We start from the raw sequence: 22,407 nt of genomic DNA, 5'->3' as shown, positions 1-22,407 counted from the left end.
TGACTGCACGGGTGCACACTGATGTTAAAACGCAGCGCTCCCAGAACCCGTGGAAATAGTGCCACAAGCAATGGACCGTATTTCCTGGCGTATAAATCGAGTTTTTTCTTTTTCAAATATTTTTCTCCAGTGCGTTTTACACAATGGTGTGATTTATATATGCATAAAACCATGCTTGCTGGCACAACCAATATGTGAGCTTTCTTTCTTTTCTTTTTGCAAGTACAAGAAACGGTGCACGGCAGCATTCTAAAAGAAATTGAATCTTGTATTAACAGTTGAGCAATTGTTAGTACAGATGTTAGCTCCTAGGGAACCAGTAGGGTATCATGGCCTCCGTGATACTATAGGTGCCTCTGTGATTCGTGGTCTCACTGTAGTTGGTCATTATAGTTTGGTTTTTTTCTTTGAAAAAAAGTTTAAACCAACGAACTGGCACAATAATTTCAATAACTAAAGGGGGCCACAATATTTTATTGTTACGTTGTGGCTTCTGAGATATACCCGTTACAGAAAACCACCTCTTCATTATCATCATCAGTTGCTTGTGTGAGAAGTCGCAGTGATTTTGGCTTCCGGTCTCCATTTTCATATTTATATGCATGTGTTCAGGCGGGCTTGGGCATGTTGTGATTGTTCATGTGTTCACCCCATGCATTCTATGCCACAAAGGCAGTGCAGCGGTGGAACAGCTGTGCCTATTGCGCCAAGCTGCGCCGAGAGTGGAGCTTTGCGCCATCCTGCGCCAAAACGGCATTTTAGCGGAAAATTGCGCCGAGCTTGCGCCAAAGCATGCATAAGAACGAAACCCTCCTTTTGTCGATGTTTCGCAGCTAGCAAAACTGAAATCAATATCAACAGCACGTTATGATCATCATAGAAGGAAGTGGAGGCCCGTCGAAGTCGTCTGCTTCGTCAGTCGCGCATTTTTCTCTGACATACAGACAGTGTAGTGCGGGCTGTACCGTCTTGCTGGTGCTTTGGTGTTCATCAAACCCGCATGGTACCGCGGAGTTTGCTGAAGGAGGATGTCACATTCTAGGATTAAAAATGAGCCTTTTTGATGTTTATGGGTGATAGCAGGGCTTTGCAAAAGAGCCGTTGTGTGTGGTGCAGATTCGCACGTGTTCCATAATTTAGAATGGTATTAGCGAGTACATGTCGGTTTCCGCATGTCTTAGTTAGGGCATAGATTAAGATTTATAATAGTACCACCAGTTCTACTGCTCGCATGGATATGGGCCAGGTTGTTAATTTTGACATTGTAACCATTCAGCGTGAACCCATGGGGGCTGTTGAAAAAGAAAACAAGAACTGTGCGAGTATTCGACGCTGGCCTAATTGCGTTCCACAGTTACGTTTTGTATGTATTCTTGAGCTTATTTCCCATGACCATATATTGCGACCGATTTTCGCAGCGCTGAAACACTTGCGAATTAGCTATCTGTGCGCACCGAAGTTCATACATGACCCATCGGGGTAGCCTACAATGGCTGTGGCATTGCACTGCTGAGCTCGAGATTGCGGGTTCGCTTGCAGCTGCGGCGGCCGCATATTAATGAGGGAGAGATGCAAGAACGCTCTTAATGCGAAAATTGCAAAGGTTCCAAAAATAAAATTTGTTTGCACAACTATTTCACGCTGTGTCATTCTTTATTGAATCAAATGAGTCTTTTGAATCAAATGAGAGAAAGCAAAAACCTATGACTGTTTATTGCTTTTGATGGCCGTAGATTAACTAGGGTGGAGATTGAATGTGGTACACGGCGAGAGCTGCCAGTTCGATGGATACCGCCATGTGGCGCCTGTTGGCGCAGAACTGTTTCGTTGAGTTTAGGTCGTTGCGTTATGTCGGCGAAATAGTGTCGCCGATGCAAACGCAAAACCCTCTCTGCGTCTCGCGCATGCGCTGTTGCACTGACGCTATTTCCTTGCGGTTTTGCATGATGTCATGTTCAGTGCAGGTGCGCGTACTCGATCGGTCTTGCAGTAAGCCTTTGCCCATAAGCCATGAATGTCGCTCTGTATTGCGTCCTGGGTTAATAAACCCGCGTTTGTTGACGATTTATCCGTGGTGCATTCTCTGCGCCGTATCGGAGAGTCGACGAACCCGGCCGTAAGCGCCCTTTGTGCGTAGCGGTGTGAAGGAGCGACACATCCTTTCCTGACCGTGCTCGCAGGGTAAGCCTTGCGCAAACCCATTTCCACAACATATCGACTATATCGTTAAAATTTGCATGGTATATGGTAAGCATACGTGCGTTGGACCGTGCGCCAAAAGTGCTTGCTGCTGCGCCAAATCAGCTTTTTGCCTGTGCCAGGACCTGCACCGAAAGGTGAAATGGCTGTTCCACCACTGGCAGTGCCAGCAACATGCTTACAATGTTGCATAAATGTTATGCTGACGATAGTTGCCCTGCGATGCTGCCAGCCAAAGTGGCTGAAGTTCTTGACAGTGCGTCGGAATACGAAGCCTTTGATGGCTTCGAGTGAAGTACAATGAATATTGGTTTACTGGCATCTGAGAGGAGTGTTGGTTCGGTATTTTTTCTTCTAGAATTTGCAGCTCATAAAAATTTCGTTTACGAAACTTTAGTGCCCTGAAATGGGTAAGTTTGTCATTTTGCGATGAGTGTACGTGCACGCATTCCCAGTTCTTTCAATCTCGCGATAAAAACTGCACAAACCAGAGAATACGTGCAAATCTCGGGCCTACCGCTGGCCGATACGTACGTGCGAAAGCAAACCGTGCTTGTGCCACACACATTGACCCCGCAAAGCTCACCTCATTTTGCTGCGCATCAGTGCTGCTAGACTGCTGTACGGATCAACTGCGATGTAAAGAACTTGCCGTATTTATTCGATTATAAGGCAGTCATGATTGTAAGACAAGGGTGGGGGGTATCCAAGAAAAAAAGAACTTCAGTATGCACACCAATATAAGTGATGCAGAGTAGCCGACGGATTATCGAGACTTGGCGGGGATCGCCTGAAATACTGATTTACTAACACAGCAAAAATGCAAAATGGTGACTATGAAATAGGGGAGGAAGGGAGCTTTAGCATGCAGAGTGCGGCTTATATGCGAATTTTGCCTTTAGGTGTGGCTTCACGGTAGCACTGCGCATGCTGCTGTAAAGCCACACTGTAAGGCAATTCGCGAATAAGGCGGGAGGTGACTTGAAGCCTAAAAATTCTGGGAAAAAGACGCCTTATATTCGAATAAATACGCTAAATACACATTTTCTCCTATACCCAGTGAGCTCAAATTTTAACACCTTGCTGTGAGTCGTGTATGGTTTAGCATGTAAGGCATAATTCAAGCTCGAAAATTTGGTGTCCTGGCCCCTTTAGTAGACAAGCTGCTGGGCATGACTAACTGAAAGCTGGCATCACTGCCATCGCACCATCACATTCAATGCAATAAAAAAAATTATTCCGACAAACTGAGGGTGCATTCACACTGGCGTTCGACAGAGGTCGTGCGACTGACCGCAACTGGCAGCTAAGGTGTGACTTGCGGCAATTGATGCTCACACCGGCAAGGGCGACCTGCCCATCACCATAACGAAATGTCTCGCTGTTGATGTCATTCACGTCTGCTCGCTTTGTCATCAACAATGAAATAAGCATTAGGAAGCACTGACGTTCTGCTTCTGTGCCACTGATTGGTTCAGCAGCTTTGCGGCTACGGTCAGGCAGCGAGCAACTGAGCCGAAACATTTGCTTTTTGACTAAAGCAACCATTTGGGACCAACTTGGCCGCTTGGCCTCTGCAAATTGTCCTTGTGAATGCCATCTAATGGTGCATTCATGCTGGCAAATTAAAGAAGAGACCTTGCTATATGCCCGCACGCTAGCATCACAAACAAATGTTGAGACACCTGGGGGGCCCATCTCTTTTCAGAAGTTTCACAGGTTCATTGAGAAGTTTATTAACTTGTAGGCAGTGCATTTTAAAAGTCAATAGTAGTTTGATTAGTTGTGCCAATTTCAAGGCATTGTCACGGCAACAGTACGCACAGTACACCCGCCAATGGCCTTGGCATTGCGCTGCTCAGCTTGAGGTTGTGGTTTGATCCCAGCCGTGGCAGCCGCATTTCGATGGGGGCAATATGCATGAACACTCGTGTACTTAGATTTAGGTGTACGTTAAGGAACCCCAGGGGGTCAAAACTAATCCGGACTCCCCCACTACGGTGTGCCTCATAATCATCGTGGTTTTGGCACATAACACGCCAGAATTTTGATTTAGTACGCGCAGCACCAGGAGGGGCTTACTGTAGCGTTCATTCTACGATAAGGCTGCATTTGGCATCATTATTGACTGTACCGTCTCAACCACGCTGTATCGTCAAGAGCTTTTTTTTCCTAGACAACAGGCCGGCAACCCAACGTTGCGGTCTCGCGTCAAGTCGGTCGAGACGTCACAGCGGCCGAACAACGCTCGGGAGACCGACAAACCACCCGTCCGAGGAAAACGCGCCAGCAGGTGACAATTTTAATGGCAACAACTTCATTCGCAGCTGCAACATACCGTATTTACTCATGTGAGGCCTGCACTGTTTTTCTTAATGTTTAAAGGGTGCGGGCCTTACACGAGGCAGGCTTAAACCTCAAACTGCGCTCAGACTGGTATGCATAATAATGCACCCCCTGGCAACCAACAAGGAACGTTTGTATTCAGCTGTCCTTGTTGCTTCGGGTGCCCTCGTCATTCGACGACCTCGCCCGATTGTTGCCCTGCCAAAGCTGGTTGTCCTCAGTGCCGTCCATGCCATTTGAGATCCTTGTCACCTTGAAGATCTGATGACAGCCTCAAATGAAATTGCACACGTATGCAATCACCTGGAGCTTGAAGGTCAAAGTACATGCGGTCAGGTGCTTTCCGATCATCACCTGCAGAACATGCCGGATAGCATAGTGAAGCTATACAATGCACCACAACACAGGTGGTACCATTGAAGTGTGCTGGATGAGTGCCGCTACACCACGTGATTCGGTGCGATATGTGCGGACGATAATGAAGCCATCGTGGACACTTAACTAGTACTATCAAGTAGCGACTTGTGGAAATTCATGAGCACGCCAATATGTGCGCGATGCTTAGTGAAACGCTTTTCCAAATCTTCACGCTCCGAAGTTGGAGTGTAGGTCTTCAATGAAGGCAGGCCTTGCTCAAGTAAATAGAGTAAAACCTCGTTAATTCGGGTTTCACGGGACCGAAAAGAATGTCCAAATTAACTGAATATCGAATTAGTGAGGTTATCCCTAAAACAATAAGCAAATGCTTACTATGTCAACATGCTTTTATTTAATGAAAGAATGAGCAAATCTTGTTTCTATTTTGCACAAAAGCAGTGCAGAAGCTGCAATTCTCGTCATCTCGTGACACATTGGTTCTCGCAGCGCGCGCCTTCATTTGTGACAGGCTTTGCACTAACGTGCGCACATCCAGATTATTTTTTCGGCTGTGAGCTGATCGCCAGCAGATGTCCGTCCATCGAAATGTAGCCGGTGCTCTTAATCCTCGACAGCTTTGCACCGAGTCAAAACGAAACAATTGTTTGCCACAACCACTCGGAGGAAACCGCGGCCGCTGTCGATGCAATTATGAACGGCGACTTTGCGGTGCTGAAAGTGCGTGGCTGCCGCACGGACCAAGTCAGAACGAAACTACCGTTTGCTGCAACAACTGTGGACGAAACCGCGGTCGCTATCAACGCTATCAGGGATGGTAACTACGCAGTTTTTTAGTTACACGGCCGATGCGCGTATGAAGTCAACACGACACTACTGTTTGCTGCAACCGCTGCGGAAAAAACCTTGGCTGCTATCGACACAATCATGCATGGTGACTGCGCAATTATAAAAGCACGCTTCCAACGCAGTGTTATGTGCGGCGGTAAACGCAAGAATAAAGGCTTTAAAGGCACAAATAGGCACGGAGCGCTCCAGCATTGCTGTTATTCATGTACGATTTCCGCTGATGGCTGGTGATGCAGACTCCGCCGCTTCGTTTCATTCGGACGCTAGCGCCGTTTTTGCTCTTTTTTAGCACACCTCGCACATCTAGCTCCGAAAGTTGTCCGAATTAGCGAGAGTTTGATTACATTGAATAATGCATACGCCTGCCGGGAGAGAAGGAGTCCGAATTATCTGATTTTCTGAATTAATGAGGTTTTACTGGTGGCTTGCATGCTGGCCGTCTCTTGCCAGACATGATATATATTCTACAATACACGACATCATGTTCACAGTGACATGAAAAAAAAAAATTCTTAGGATAGTGTGTTGGCGTCTGACTTTTCGTTCACCGTATACGTGGAAGACAGCGTTGTCGCAGAATAGTAAAAAAAAATCTAGCAGGTCAGTTCAATTGGTCAGTGACTTTTACATGTTCAATTTGGCATCAGTCGCAGGTAATTCAGAACGGTTACTCCAACTCTGTGCAGCGGCTAAAATGCAGGTCATCTTTGTAGTGTGTGAGTGCTATCTTCTTTAGGTATAATACACTTGGTTGCTGCTGTATTAGCCGTGTTTGTCTGTTTGAGGTCTGCGCCACCAGGTGGCTGCACTGTGCAGGCCATTCACGTTTGCGCCTCCGCTCATCCGGTAAAACGCCCAGTCCACTTACACTTACCGAAAAGCAAACACGCTAAAACACACTTATACAACAAGACGCAGTACAATTTAATTGCAAAACTGATGTGTTGTTGTAGATAGGAAGCATGAATTGGCAAAGACATAGCCTCTATAAAGCACTTAATTTCTTGTGAGCCATGCCGAGAACAGTGCAGCACCTTTGTTAGGCCAAAGAAGGCACTTTAATATACTATCTGCCACATTGAGCATTAAAAATTATGTTAGCTGCCTGTTGCCTCAGTTTGCCTAATTTCATTGCATTCAGCAGTGGTGCTTATGGATCAGTTTATTCCATTATGTGTCTTCACGCTGACAGCCTAGAAAGTGGGCATTCTTACTTTAACTCTTTCTGGTCCAGATTTTATCACTGAAGTCAGAAATTTAAGTCTGGTGCATCCAAATGATAGGCGATACTAAAGAAAAATTTGTCAGTGCAGTTATTGCAGCATGTCAAAGGCTTTTCTCATGAAATGCTAAAATATCAAGATATTGGAGGCAGCCTATGGTCCTTCAAATTTTTTATTCCACAGGCGTAGGAATCTCGTGCACCGGGCATTGGGTGCACGTTAAAGAACCCCAGGTGGTCAAAATTAATCTGAAGTCCCCCACTACAGTGAGCCTCATAATCATAACGCGGTTTTGGTACGTAAAACCCCAGAAATCTTTTTCCACATGAATAACGGTGCGAAGTATATGGCCACAGATTATTTGAAGACCATGTTTATCCAAGACACTAAATTGACAAGTTAACGTAATTATAGTTGCCGATATAAACATTTGTAAGATTAGGTAGCTTTGGTGTTCATTTTTCTCCATGTCAGATATTTGTTAAACATCACGATTCTTACAGGAATCATTAGACAAGAAATGCCTCAAAGTTTTTGCTCACTATTTATCTAAATGCAGCTTTGAGGACCTTGTATATAGACATACATGGTAGGCTCAGCTGTATGTGTTGGCATTGTGTCTCCCTGTCGTTGAGTGCTTGTCTGTCAAAATTCATATAAACTCCTCTTCCATCCATGGCTACCCGTGAGCTGCCTTTCTGTTTTCTTCTTGTGCCTATCTCTTTAATTACCTTTCTATCTCTGTATTCTCTTGCTTTTCTGCTTTTGAGTTTCTATTTATCTTTCCATTTCCCTGTACTCTGTCTCCTCCTCTTTACGTCTGTTTTATCTGATACTATCTATGATGGCTTTGTATCATGTCGGTAGTCCACCAATAAACACCATGACTGCAGTCAGGGCAGGGCACATGTAATGTAAGCTTACACATCTGCCGACTTTTACAATTTTATCGTAAAGTGCCACATTTATAAAGCTTGTTTACGACTGTGGTATTGAGAAGGGTAAATTTACGCTTTTTCATTTCCGTCCAGTTTAGGGTAAAATTTATTTTAAGAAAAAAACAAGACAGAGTCGTCAACCGATTTTACAGCCTGATTAATCGGACCTACCCACCATCCACGTGTTACCGTAATGGAAATGAAAATATTGGCTTCATGAATTAATATGAACTTTTTTCGTTTCTCCATAGTGCAGATGATTTTTGCTGTGAAAATGCCTGTTTACAGCATCTCTGCAAAACACAGTTTCCAAATTTCTTAAATAAACAGTCAGCATCTTCAGTAATAAAACAAGTTTGAGCGATGATATTCACCAAATACTAGTGTTTTCTGGTTTCAAGCGCAGTATTTTTTTGAGCGACTAGAACTGGCAGGTCTAAAGCTTATGAGTGCTGATCTCTCGTACACAGAACAGTGACAACCAGCTCATGGCCTTCTCGTGATGCGCTCGCACTTTTGCAGGAGGACCTCGAACTGGCACGCGGCTTCAGCAGAGTCCTCGAGCTGCTGGCTTCGAGCGGCAAGCTGGTCGTGGGGCATAACATGCTGCTCGACATTATGCACCTCCTCTCACAGTTCGTGGATGACCTGCCCAAGGTAGGTAGAAGAATACAGTTGCCGACCGATAATTCGTTGACGGAGACCTCCTAAAAGTCAGAATAGTCGCAAGTGTGCAACATCAGATTCACCATAAAATTAGCGGCTTTGATCCGCAAGTGGAAAAACAAAAACTTGCAAATACGTTGCTGCGCATGCTACACTTCCCTACCACGTGGTCAGTTCGTATTTCGACCATTGTATCACTGTCACTACAAATAGACAAATGTACAGGGAACGCATACGTCGAATCTCCATCCTCTGGCAGCCTAAACAAGTTGGCCATGCTCCAATTGCCGAATGGTTCCGGATTTCTTGGCAACACTCATCGACCAGCACTTCCCTTACTTAATTGCCACCCTTGTCGGCGCAGACATTGAGAATGGAGTTGGCGCCACTTGACGCTGCTTGATTACCCTGACAAAAATTCACAATAGCAAACAAAGAAGCCATCCTAGATTTTGTTGCTATTTAACACATAAAGGAACAAACACTGGTCGGGTGGAACTGGCACCACTAATTGCAAATGCGGCCTTTACCACTTCGCTGCTTTGCATGACTTGTCCTGTGGCTTTAGTGCAGTTGACGACTTACTGCTTTGAATAGGCTTTGCTCGTTTAGCTAAGTTCAGAGACGCACCGCGGTGACCCTGCTCTTTCTGCTCGGTTCGATGGTCGAATTAGTATGCGATTGTGCAGGTGAAGTCCAAGTTAACGAACTGCACATGTAAGGTGTCCAAAATTTCATTCATGCTTATAGAATAAGTCTGTGGAGCCAGTGGCTGGGCTACAGAACATTCCTAATAATCAAGAATGTCCAAATTATCAGTTGGCCCATGCAATGTCTACAGACATTTTCTACAAGATAGTTGTAAACTTTTGGCATCGTGCTTCTCGCATGAGCGAGAAACTTTGGCCATAATTTTGCACTCAGGCCCATCGTTTCTCATTTTTAAGTTACAAACATGACATCAAAGCACATACGCACATGAACGGTGGAGCAAAGCTATGGTGCAGGCCACGTGTAGCTCTGTAACCTGCCTTCTGATGCTGCCGCATGCATTATCTGGCATCTCGTTGCTGGCAGCCAACACTGGGTTTCCATCTTTTTCTATGTTTACAATGCCATGGTGAAGTTCTAGTACTACACTCTACACTTGATTTCATGCATAGCAAGCAGAACTATGAAGGCTAGAGAGATTTCGCATTCACTGCTTGCATTCCGCAACAAAAATAGTGTGGCACATGTGAACGAAAGTTATAGGTATGTGTCCTGTAATTCTGTGCGAAATTAAGTCTCGCACTTTTATATTGCAAAGAATGCAAAGACATTCCCATACCATGCTTTCACTGCATGAAACATCAGGTAGACAAGATTAATTTGGATAGCCTATGTGTTGCTTTGGTATGTTAAACATGATCAGTCAATCACATTATCACGACACTTCACGCGCTACATGTCATTTCATAATGGCACTTCTTTTTTTCACCGCTGCTTCGTTCACAGACCCGAGAGCAGAGTTGCACTATGGGCAAATCGAATTTATTGCTGACTCACTGTTCGTTTGCAGGACTACAATGAGTTCAAGAGCATGGTGAGGGCCGCCTTCCCATGCCTGGTTGATACCAAGGTACTTGCCAGTGACAGCGCCATCAAGGTGAGATGAGGGCCATTGCAGGAGCACTGCAGTGATGGCGTTGTGACGACAATGAGGAGTGACATAATAGCATTAAGACAATTGCGATTATGCAGCGGCACTGCATCATTGTTCAAGGGGGGACGCGGCTTCTAGAATGGTAAAAAACCGCCCAAAAATTGATTTTTGGAAAAACGCATTTTAGGACTGTTTGGGCCTTCAAGCAGCTGCCCTCAAATTATTAACCCTGAATTCGATCGGTAAATAGGAAAAAATCGGCTTTCAAAACGCCACGGGAGACGCGAAACGACCTGCGGCAGGCAAAATTTCTTCAAACTTCCCGCGCGCGCCGCGGGCGCAGCCGCCAACCGACCGCCGCCATCTTGGGCTTGTTTTGTAGCTGTTTTCTTTGTGAGCATTTTGCGCCAGCTCAAAATGGCGCCGCTCAAACTGAACGACCGCTCTCGCCACTTTTCCGAAAGGTGGTTCCGGGCCTCTGATTGGGCAGAGCGCGCGCGCGCAAGGCGAGCCCCCCGTCTCGCGCCTCCCATTGGCTGGCGCGCCCACCGAGGCGGCCATTTTGCTTTTTTTTGTTTGTTTTGCGTGTGCCGCCGTGTCTCCGTTGCTCCCGGTTTCTCGCGGTCGTCTGCTACGCTTGTGTTCACGCGGCTCGCGCACCGTCTTTTCGTCTTGCGCTGGTCTGAAGATAACGCGTTAATCTTACGGAAAGAAACGAAAGCATCCATCGAACGCACGGCTGAAGATCGCGGACGAAGGCGCGCTACCCGAATGGCTGGAACCACCGCGTCCTAAGCGGCGCATCTAACGTGGCCGTTCATTCTACTGGGCGTATTCTACGGCCCATCTAATGTCATCGGATCGTCAGCCAGCGCATCCAGCGGCACCCAATACTGTGTTGATATGGCATACCATTCAGCGCAAGACCGCGTTGATACGGCTTACTATTCAGCGCGGTGCGCGAACGGTCGGCACGAGCGGAACGGCCGGAACCACCTGTTGCGTCCGAAGCGGCAGATTAACGTCGCCGTTGATTCTACTGGGCATAGCTACGGCCCATCTGATGTCATTGGATCGTCAGCCAACGCGTCCAGCGCAGCGGCATCCAAGACCGCGTTGAGTGGGCGAGTCGGCTGAGCGCGCGAGAAGTGCGGCGATCTTGAAGGAGTCTCTGGCATCATAGTGCGCAACGGACCGGAAATTCAAGTTGCTAGTCGCAAAAGCTTCGGAAGTCGCAAAATGAGCATCTAGACAGTAGTGATACCAAGGTTAGGCTTTCAAAACGGCACAAGCCAGCAAAGAACCCTGCATATACAGCCCTGGCATGCTGTAGAGCAAAGTGTTGTTGAATGACAATAATCAATTTTTGTCATTCAATAAATATTCCATAAATGCGTGATTTTGACTTGAACATTGTGTAAGTTTATTTGTCTAAGGAAAGGCTACTTTATTATACAATTTTTGTATTCATTTAGCTTGCAGGCCACTGGAACAGGCACACGAAGTGGTAAATGTAGTTTCTCATGCAGGTTTAGGGGCAGTACATGGCTTTATCACAAGCTTTTCCCAGTTTTCTGGCAGGGTACAGTCATATATTTAGTATAGTCATTCTCGTGAAGAATAGAGCTACAAAATGATGTCATTAATATTGCTGTAGCTGGATTCTAGAAAAAGTTTCAGCTGTCTAAACTTCAAATGCATTTTTCTCAGTTCGATGTTTTTACACACCGCACTCAGCCTTACGGGGCTTTTTTCTATGATGTTGTGGAGTGACAATAACAAGTTTGGTATCAGTGTATTCGTAATGAAATGATCTAGGGGGTGATGCTATTTATGTTACTCTAGCATCATTTTATAAATTACAATCAAAAGTAACAATGGAGTGAAAATAAGAAAAATACATTCACAGTCAATGTTGGTCTCCTTTGTTACCTTTATAATGCTTTCAAACAAATAAAAATAGCATCACCCCCTAGAGCAAGTCTTTGGCATTAAAGTCATGCTCTTACTTTTTGTCTTTGACAAGGATAAATTGCCAAAAAGCCCCGTAAGAAGTACTCATAAAATTTATTTCCAGATTTTGATACTTTCTGAACTAGAGTAGCTATCAAAAAACTAATTATAGATTTGAAATCAGTGTGAAAAATTGATCTAAGCAGGGAAGTTTAGTTAAGATAGAACCAAAACTAAAGAAAAAGTTTTTAGAACCCACGTCCCCCCTCAAGCCATTTTCCCTGGACACTTCATCAGTCATTATGGAGGCATCAATTTTCTCTACAGCGATATCGGCTAAATGTTCTTCCCCTCTTCAGGGATGGCTACTAATTGTACTTCAATTCTAAAGTGATAGTTGCTAAAAGTACTTCAGTCCTACAGGGATATCTGCAGAGGGTACTGCTAAATTTACGTTGCAAATACCAAAGCATTAATGTCCAAATGAGTGCTGCTGAGCGGTCTTTCAAGTTATGAACTCATAGGTGCAAGCGAGTGCGTTGATATGCTTAGTGTGTTTTGATTTGGCCTTACCGAGGTGCAGTTAGAATGCGGGCAAGAACTTGAGCGGACAAGGAACACGCGGATAACACTAGCAACCAGAGAACAGCATTTGCATGCGACGTCATGGCGATGTCCTCTCCCCTCACGCAACACCTGGCGTGCTACTGCAGCAGCAGGTGTTCTGATTCACTCGCTCTGCTTCATTGAGGTGCGCTCGTGACGTGGCGTCGCAGCCAATGGGAATTTAGGTGCCATTTCGGTGCTACAGACGCCGGCTTTTTTGCTCAATGGGTCATTGCATGCTTGCACATGAAAAATCAGTCATGCCATTGCCGTGGCCATCACACTATCGTAGTCGCCGTTGTAGCAGCCTTGCCGCTGTCTTCACACATGCTCACGCAACATACCCAGTTGCTCTCCTTACACAAACACGTTGGTCTATCTGATAAATGCCTAGCAGAAACCCAAACTATGGAGGTTAGCCAGGTACCTGCAAAATGCCTTGTCTTACATAGATTCCCACAGTGCGTGGGAGCTGCGTAATTTTTTCTTGTTTCCTTACTCTCTTCTTGTTCCTTGCAAAAGAGTGAAGAATGCCAGTGTTGGCTGTGTTGTATGCATCGTTACCTTGTCTTTTTTACCACTCCCCTGCCCCCCCTCTTTTAAGGATACTTTCGCGTGCACTGCCCTGGAGTTGCTGCTCAAGCAACTTCGCAGCAGGCCATCGTGTGTGCCACCTGTGGGTGAGTTGCGTGATTGAGCCTATAAGCCAGTACCATAGCATTCTTTTTTTCTTTTTTTACTAATATTTCCTCATAGTACTAAGACATCATGAGTCATTGACATTGTTGGGAGTCTGTTGCTTCAGAGAAAAGAGCAACAGAGGGTGCAGAATAGCCTACTTTAAGTGGAAGCTTTACAATGCGGAGGCTCCTAAGTACATGGGAAAAGAGAAATTGTTTTTTGCTTGGCAACTATTGTACCATATTCGATGAGGTTTGTCATGATTAAAAGAAAATGTTATAAACTCTGCCGACTTTTGGTTCTAACTACAAAGTTGATTTTTAATGTTGAAATTTGCCACATAAAAAAAACATCAAGATAACAACTCCATAACTGAGCAATATAAAAATGCTGTACAGTAGACTTCCCTTAATTCAACTCCCGTTAAATCGATTTACGCCGTTCTACGTTACTTCTGTCGAGTTGGTGGCGGTGCTTGAGGAATATTTAATAATCGAGCAAATCTGAAAATTTTGTCGGCGACTTACTTTGTCGATGTTTTTTTTTCTGCGTTACTTCGTTTGCTTTATGCGAAGACCACGAATGCTCGAACGTTAACCTTTCATCATTCGCAAATCTAAATGGATGCAAACATCCCAGTCACATGCTTTGATTCTCACGTATACATGGCTGCTTAGTCTACATGTTTTGCACATGTGCAGCCTTTGAAAAATGCTGTTTTAGTTATGGTGCGGTACCACTTATAGAGCGCATATTCGCGACTCCGGCCACCTATGCCATAAGCGGTCTATGCTGTAATGTATTTCATTACACCAACTAAGCTATGGTGTTTTTAAGGCATGTACGCATGGAGTTAATTTGGTGGGCCGGGCCCAATCATGGAGGTTCAGGCCTGGGCTTGGAGCCAAGGGCCCAGGCTGAAAATTTGAAGGACACTTTGTAAATTCCAAAGTGTGTTTGGCGAAAGCCTATGGCCATTCGACTGACTATGCCATGTCTTTTTTGTGATTGCTGAGTGAGTGTGAGGGGGAGAGGCCACAGCTGGCACCATTCCAGGGCACGGACAGACGGTCAGATGCCGCAAGTATGAGCCGTTAAAGGCTTTCGCCTTAAACATCAGGATAGCGCAGAGCTGTGTGTTGATCAGCTCGAGGATCGCGCATTGTGCACTTGTGAGCCTGGCGGCATCTGCGCAGCTAATGGTGCCACCAACTGCTTTGGCTGCTCCCCCTTGCCCCAGAGTCCAAGCCTGGCTATGGCTACAACCAGGACAAGGCCAAGTACCATGAGGCTGGCTACGACGCATTCGTCACAGGCATGTGCTTCTTGGGCCTCTGCCAGCAACTCGGTAAGTTTCACATGACTGCTATGTGCGCAGAATATCCCAGCTAACATGGGCCAAGCTACTAAAAAGGTGTTACAAGATACACAGGATATCCCAGCTAACATGGGCCAATCTGCTAAAAAGCAAGATGCTACAAGATACACAAGATATCCCAGCTAACATTGGTCATGGCTAAGGTGCTACAAGATGGGACCAACTGTGTTTCGTCAGCAGTGATCTTCCGGGAACTGGGATCCTTACTTAGCCAATTAGCAACAATTAATTAGCTATATTATTATTTTTCTGGTCTATTGGCATTGGGTCAAATGCCAAATTGTGCTCCGCATTTGATAACATTGAATAATCTCCAGCCCAAAATATTTTTCTTTAGTTATTGCTTCCATATGTGAGCCAGTCATCTATCATCCTAACAAAGCATAAATTTATGTTAACTTGATCACTTAACGGCACCTTGTCCCATGTCGCATTATTTTGCTTTTTTTGTCAGTTTTATAGCACTTTTTTGCTTTATTGCCAGTTTCGGTTTCAATTATTTATGTTTTTCTATTCGCCATTTCATCTGCCCACATTGTACTTGCCAATGGTGCTAGTGTTCTCCTATATATAAACCTCATCATTAAACTCTTGCTTTTCATCCGAATCCACTTTGGCCTCCTTTTTGGGGAGGTAGGGGGAGGGGGGTGAGCGGGTGAGTCTTTCTAGTTTCTTTATGCGTTTCATCCTGTATATAATTGTAACATGTTTCCAATGAATTCTTATTTCTTGACTCTACTATTTGTTTTCAGATCTTTTTGCACTGTACATTAGTGATTATTGTAAGCCAGGCCATGTCTATTGATCTATGTTGCCCCCCCAAAAAATTCAGGCAAATACAGTCTGTCACATTGGTGTTTTCCTGCATGAAATGTGGCAGCAATGCTGCTGTATCTTTGTGACATCACACTACGAATTTTGCCGATAGGTGGTGTCCACATTGCACTTTCAGGGCAAGGTCTCCCCTCTGATTCAATGGAAGCCAACGGGACATTCCAGCGAATGGGGGAGTGTGGGAATTGATAATGTTGATAATAGTAGCAAGGCTGGGCGAGTAGGTTCTGGTTCATATTCAGAAAGGGAACTTGAAAAGGGGATTAATGTATAGTCATCACTGCATTGCACTGCTGCTTGCTCATGGCATGAGAAGAAGGAGACACCATCCTCAGGCAGTGCATTACGGAAACATTGATCTCATATTCACCCTGCATGCCGTATTCACCCGTATAAGACCCGCAAACTTTACCTTTGTGGACAAAATTGTGAGGAAGAAGTTTCACCGAAGATTGGGCTTCGAATTGCATGACATTCGGTATCAGTTGATATTGTCGCATTTAGCTTTTAAGATGCTGAAACATTTAACAGCATGGACGGTGCTGTGAGTGATCATCTTTGGATGTGTGCTGACGAGGTAGTAAGCTGCTTTGACGACGGCAGTGCCGTCGAGAACAATGAAAAAGAAGCGCCACCTCATCAATAGGTTTAAATCTTGAGCAAATGGGCGTGTAGATTGAAGCCAGTTTACTTTATTGTCTACAACATTCGCAACGTCATCCGTAGTTTTAGCAGGTAGCCATGTACCCTGCTTGTGTAAACCACACCCTGCCAACACTCCGCAAAAGAGAAAGTGAATACGGTAACACAAGCGAATACGGTATGCATTACGGAAACATTGCATTGTGTGGTTTGTGACGACGCTCGTTGACCTGTATCGTTTTGCTTGCACAGGTAAAATCAAGGACCACAGTGTCGAGCTGAAGGAGAGCAGCCCAGTCCTGAAGCCGTATCTCAACAGGTACCTATTTTTCTGGGGGTTATATTATCATAGGCAAGATTGTGGGGTGGCATCAAATTAAAGGTGTTAGTCAGCGGCACTTCAAGGAACACTGAATGCAAACAGAGGAAGTTTAACTTGGGACCAACTCTGATTTCCCTATTCAATTATACAGTCGACTTGAGTGAAGTCGGTACTGACGGGTCCGACGAAATTGATTTAAATTATATCCCGCAGGTCAAATTAAACAGAAGGCAGAAAAAAAAAACAACGAAACACACCACCCATCCATTTGGCAGTATTTGCCTGACTCTTAATATGCTCCGAATAGAATGCTTTCTATGCGTTGAAAGCAGCAAACTTAATGTAGAAATGACGCTAGGAGCTTCTAAACAAAGTAGAGCACCCAATTTTGTAGCATGAAAAATGTATCATGCCTCCATACAGCAAACTTTGCTTTCACCGAACAGAAATTTATTTACTCCTAATGTCCATTGTCATCACTCTCAGACAGCACATTATCGCTGTTTATGAACCACAACATGTGCTCTGATGGCTGTGATGACAGGTTCTTTTATTTCAATGTTTCAGACGGTTCTCGTAGGCGGAGCCTCCGAGAACCCAATTTAGGATAAAGACATTTGTTGGAAAACACACAGAAACTTTTAATAAAACTAGAAACTAAAGGAAAACCCATAAAATAAACACTCAGGAACTCGTAGTACAAAACACATGTAGCTAGAACGCTAACGACAACAGGCAAGTTCAGGCAGGCCGCGAGTGTGTGGGCGCACAACAGTCTCGACGTGGAAAAGCGGATGTGAGACGACGAGAGAAGCGGCGTCAATCTCACCAATGGTCAGGGTGTCGGATCGTTGACCAGGTGACCAGAGCGTGGCAGCTCTGGCTTGGAGGGAGAAGGCAGGCGGCTTGGTGGCACAGGCAGATGGCGGTGGAGTTCTGGCCGGGCAGCTGGTCGTCGAACTCGGGCCCGTAGCCCGACAGCTCGCGTTCTGCCCACGGGCACAGACGCTCGCCGGCCTCGGGCAGCAGTTGACGATCGGGCATAGTGGCGATGCCCAGGAATGGGCTGGCAGGAGGCCCCAGTCAGGTGAAGTCCTGGTGGCTCGGGTCCGGAACCCGACAGCCTGTCTTCAACCCCCGGTCTGGTGGCCGACCTTCTCCTGGTGCCGCTTCTGGAACTCTCCCCCTCTTCTGCCAGCAAGGCTCGCTTTTCTGCTGCTCTGGCCGATTCGTCGTTTGCTCATTCGCCGCTCGAAGCTTCGTGGTTTCTTCGGATTGGATGCCTTTTCTTTTATTTTTTTCTTCTTGTGCCGCACGTTCATGTGCCGGATGCTCTTCGACGTTGTCATCTTCCATCCAGCACGGAATTCGCCTTGGCGCGCACACTCCTTGTCGTCTGCTACTTCTCTCCAACCACCGCACCGTATCGTGCACTACACATCACAACGGCCCAATGTGCATTTAATATTCTGCATTTATCAAATGACTCAGCAACTATCTCAAACGTGATGGTGGCCCGCACCTAGACTATAACCGCGTTGCTAGTTCATCTTGCGATCTGTAGAATGCCAAAAACACCTGACGCGACTTGTTCCCACTGGCCGTTGGCGTAGTATATAAAATAACCTATCTTTTGAATGAGATTTCATAGTCGAAAGCTGAAAGTGGAATGTCGTCACGCTACGTGAAAAACCTTGAAAACTACTTCTGTTGCCATCTTGTGATGGCAATGGTGATGATGCTGGCTACGCTGGCTCTGATGGTAGGCTGTTGCGAACACCGCTACATGGTTTTGGTTTCATATCCAATTGCACTGCACAGACAATTTGCAGACCAGTTTTCATGGGGATAAAAAAAAAAACTGCCCATTAGAATCGGGTACACACTGTAGTCGTTCATTGTGAGCTACCATTTTTCATTTAAATCTTCATAGAACAGGGAGAAAGCAAGCATTTTCAGCTGAGCGCACACACACATTTTGCTGTGTGTGTGCTTGATGCATTCACTGTCCCCTAAGCTCAGCTAAGACGGATGCTGTTGCTAATGAGGTCGCTATTGGGGTCACAATTGAGGCCGAGCAGTGTGCGTGCTGACCAGTCAAGTTCAAATGATTCAGCGAAGGCCAACTTTAGGATCAAAATAACTTAAGTTTGGGCTCATAGAAACGTATAGGCGCCAGCCGGCACCATTAGTCAAGATCAGTGTAGCCCGAGTCGAATTAACAGAAGTACAACAAATTAACGGATATAAAACTCAGAAATGCTTTTATGAGACCACCACTAGACTGATTTGAATGAAATCAATTGCATTTGAGAAAGAAATTGAAAATCTAGTGACTCTAGGGGGAAGCATAATTTTGATTTAAAGCCTGGAATTTTCTTCAAAAATTTTCAAAATTGGCATGTAAAAGAAAAATAGAAGCACAGAGTTTATAAATCTGTAACTCTGCACGAAAAACAGGTATGACAGTTCCGTACACTGCATCTATTACAGCATCTCAAGTGGACAAATTTCATGTATGAATTGAGTTTATGCAAAATTGTTACAATGTTTATGAGTGTTTTGCAAAAGTCCTACTCACAAGTTGGTGGTATATTTCAGTGCCATGTAATATATCAATTTGGTCTGCTTTAAATGTATTATTGGTTGCAGTTTACAGAATTATGATATAGTTCTTGTTTTGTTTCTGAATTACACAAGTGTAAATTTGATAATTGATTTTTTAATTTGGCAATTTTTAACAAGTTTGTAAAAAACAATTGATGGCCCAAAATAGAAAATCTGCTGCCTTACAGTCACTACGTTTGAACTTTTTATAACTGCGACAAACCTCACCAAATCGGCGCAGTGGCTGCTGAAAAAACCAATCTCTGTGGGAGATGGGAATGCCTTAAGTAAAGCTTCCTCTCAATCCCTTCGCTTCCGAGTACTCTCTGCAGAAAGGACCTGAACATACCAATTGTTTTTATTCATTGAAAGAAACATATACCGCAAAGGAAGAGCCAGAAATACACTGAACATTTTTGTTTTAGGAGCAGGCTTGAAAAACAAATATATTAAACAAAAAAATGAACTGAAAGTTTGCTTAACTGCAGGACTAATAAAAACTTGACTGCGGAGCTTCAAAGTTCTAAGGTTAGCTGAAAAGGTATGTTCTTATTACGAAAATAAAGGGGTGCTATCACTTTGACGAATGCCCGTTAACCTTGGCTTTGACCGTTCTAAAAGTTGGCCTCTATTGTGGTACACATCAAAGCAAGCAATAATGCACAACACCATGTGTCAGTCTTCGCACCAGATGCTGGTTTCCTTTCGGGTGCTTCTCTTCTGATCACTTGAGGACTGCTTTCAGCACACAAAACATCTCCGTGTTGGCTTTTCACTTCTAGCGGTTAGCGGAATGTACTTGGGGAAGTGACGAGCGACAAGCCATGATATTTCAGCAGCTGAGGATTTGCATCCTTTAATTGTGGCGAGGTCGAAGTTGGGAGTTCTCGTCAATCAGAGCCTGTACAAGACAATGACATTATTTTTTAAAGCTCGTTGCAAGTACAGAAACAAGCTGCTCTGTGGTGTCACCTGTAGTGGAACATCAAAAAAACACATGCTGTGAATCCGAACTACTTACGCGCGGTGAAGCCGAACTTGTGTTGGCAGGTTTTAGTTCGGAGGGGTCCTTGGTAGGGAAATTGCTTAAGGCTTTCTTTAGATGTTTACTGGAATGCACTACAGAAGTGACAGAAGGTACAAAATAAAGTTCACAGTGTACGTACATGTATGCATCAGTTTACTACTCTTCGTTTTATAGTTTCACAGTAATCATCCAAAGCTTTATTGGATCATGCTTGGTGACCCTAAATATGTTCCCAGTGTAAGAGCAAAATAATAACGATAAAATGCAAGTGTCACTTGGTGTCATGCGCTCACAGGTAAACATGAACACATCTCGCTAGATGACTGTGGAAACTTGCTGTCAGAAGGTTGGAGTGAGGAAGCGCGGCAGCAGCAGCGAGCGAATTGACCTTCATGCTGCCTCTCACTTCAACGCCAACTAATCGTTGAAAGCACAACGCATGCAAAGCTACCAGCACTCGGCGCACTTTGTCCGTATCACAGATCGCTTTGAAGATGAGGCACATGCAACCACGCACTTTGTCCACATCGCAGATCGCTTTCAAGATAGCGTGGTGGCGCCATACACAGCAGCCGCCGAAGTAGACCCCCCCTGTCTCTCCCCTCTCTCTGGTGCCTCGCAGCCAACAGAAGAAGACTGTGCACTTCCTCCGCACCTTCCTCCCTTGTGCACACCCGATTGAGCCGCGATTGTCAGCTGACCCTCGAAAGCTTTCACTCGCACATACCGCGGAAAATCGCTGTCAGAACACAGGTGTGAGAAAGCGCTCCAGCAGCAGCGGGCAAATTTACCTTCGCGCTCTCTCGCTTCAACGCCAACTAGTCATCGAAAGCACAGCGCATACAAAGCTACCAGCACTCGGCGCACTTTGGCCGTATCACAGATCGCTGTGGAAATGAGGCCCGTGCGACCACGCACTTTGTCCACATCGCAGATCATTACGATGTGGACAATAAAAATATAATCCTTGCATGGCGACGATGTTATCGTGCTTGGACTTTATACGGAACATCACGGCGATCGCAGAAATGTGCCTGGAGTGTCCATAAAATTGCTATCGCAATAAAAAAGAAAAAAAAAGACAAGAAGCGAGCTGCGCCTGCACTCCCTTTCTACAATTTCCCTCTCTCTCTGTCTCAGCGAGCGCGGTAATACGCCGCGGAAGCAGCTGTAGGTGTGCCGACAAAAGGCAAAGCTGTGTCGCTTGAGATGAAGCTGCAAATTTTGCAAGACTCAAAGAAGTACGGGCTCACGCAGTCGGTGATATCGACGATTCTGAAAATCGGGAGCGCTACAATCATGAAGGCTAGAAGCAGTGGCCATGTCGATCAACAGAAAAGGCGGGTGGGCTTTGTGCACCAATGTGAAACCCCCCATGGGTGAAACTAGCACAGTGGAAGCTGCTCACATTACTGAACTCTGGGAGCACGTCGCTACAGACGATGAAATAGGTGATGCTTCGATGGTGGAGTTTCTGATTGCAGATAGTGCTGCCTTGCTCTGTGAAGAGATCTCCGACGAAGCGATCGTTGTCACGACAGACGGTGGCGTTGTGCGACAGGAGGCGACGACAGCAGCGGCAGTGACGACGAGATTGACAATGGGCCCTCTTTGACACCGACCCCATTGTTCACCAAAAGTGCACTGTCGTCCATCAAGTCGCTCATAGATTTCATGCACGCTTAATTATAGCCGCCAGTGTTGGCACAGCAGCGGGACGTGGTGCACACCTCGGTTGTGAACCTGAAACTTTCGCGAAAGAAAGTGCAGATTTCTGACAATTTCAGCTTGCCTAACGCTTGACACGCCATTTAGAGGTATAAATAAACATTTTATTTTTTACGGCCTACTTTCTACAACGTAGATTTTTAATCGCAAGTGGCAAATTTGGTTTCGAAGCTGCAAAGGTATGTTCTGCAGCTTTTTTTTTTTTTACGGCAGTCCAGATATAGCGATCATTGGCTATAACAATCGGATTTTTCATTCTTGATATCGTTATAAGTGGACTGCACTGTACTTACATTTAGGTGCGCCCAGGCGGTCGAGTAATCTGGAGACCCCCGCTAAGGACATCTCTCATAGCACCACTGTTGCTCTGGGGCATTGAATTCCATGA

General features: G+C 45.3%; 1 protein-coding gene across 2 annotated transcripts in view; it reads left to right on the top strand.

Moving 5' to 3' along the window:
- The window catches only part of LOC119453389 (poly(A)-specific ribonuclease PARN-like), a 59,466-nt gene that overhangs the window by 14,053 nt on the left and 23,006 nt on the right, over nt 1-22,407 (top strand). For both annotated transcript variants that reach the window (XR_007467098.1, XM_037715429.2), the window contains exons 9-13: nt 8,453-8,587; nt 10,158-10,244; nt 13,405-13,480; nt 14,722-14,829; nt 16,588-16,654. Coding sequence is in view for 1 of the 2 variants with exons in the window: in XM_037715429.2 (XP_037571357.1) it covers nt 8,453-8,587; nt 10,158-10,244; nt 13,405-13,480; nt 14,722-14,829; nt 16,588-16,654 (473 nt within the window). In the remaining variant the exon portion in view is untranslated. The remainder of the gene's footprint in view (nt 1-8,452; nt 8,588-10,157; nt 10,245-13,404; nt 13,481-14,721; nt 14,830-16,587; nt 16,655-22,407) is intronic.

Source organism: Dermacentor silvarum, chromosome 5 (assembly GCF_013339745.2).
Source record: "Dermacentor silvarum isolate Dsil-2018 chromosome 5, BIME_Dsil_1.4, whole genome shotgun sequence".
NCBI classification, from domain to species: Eukaryota; Metazoa; Arthropoda; class Arachnida; order Ixodida; family Ixodidae; genus Dermacentor; species Dermacentor silvarum.
This window is presented reverse-complemented; position numbering and strand designations above follow the sequence as displayed.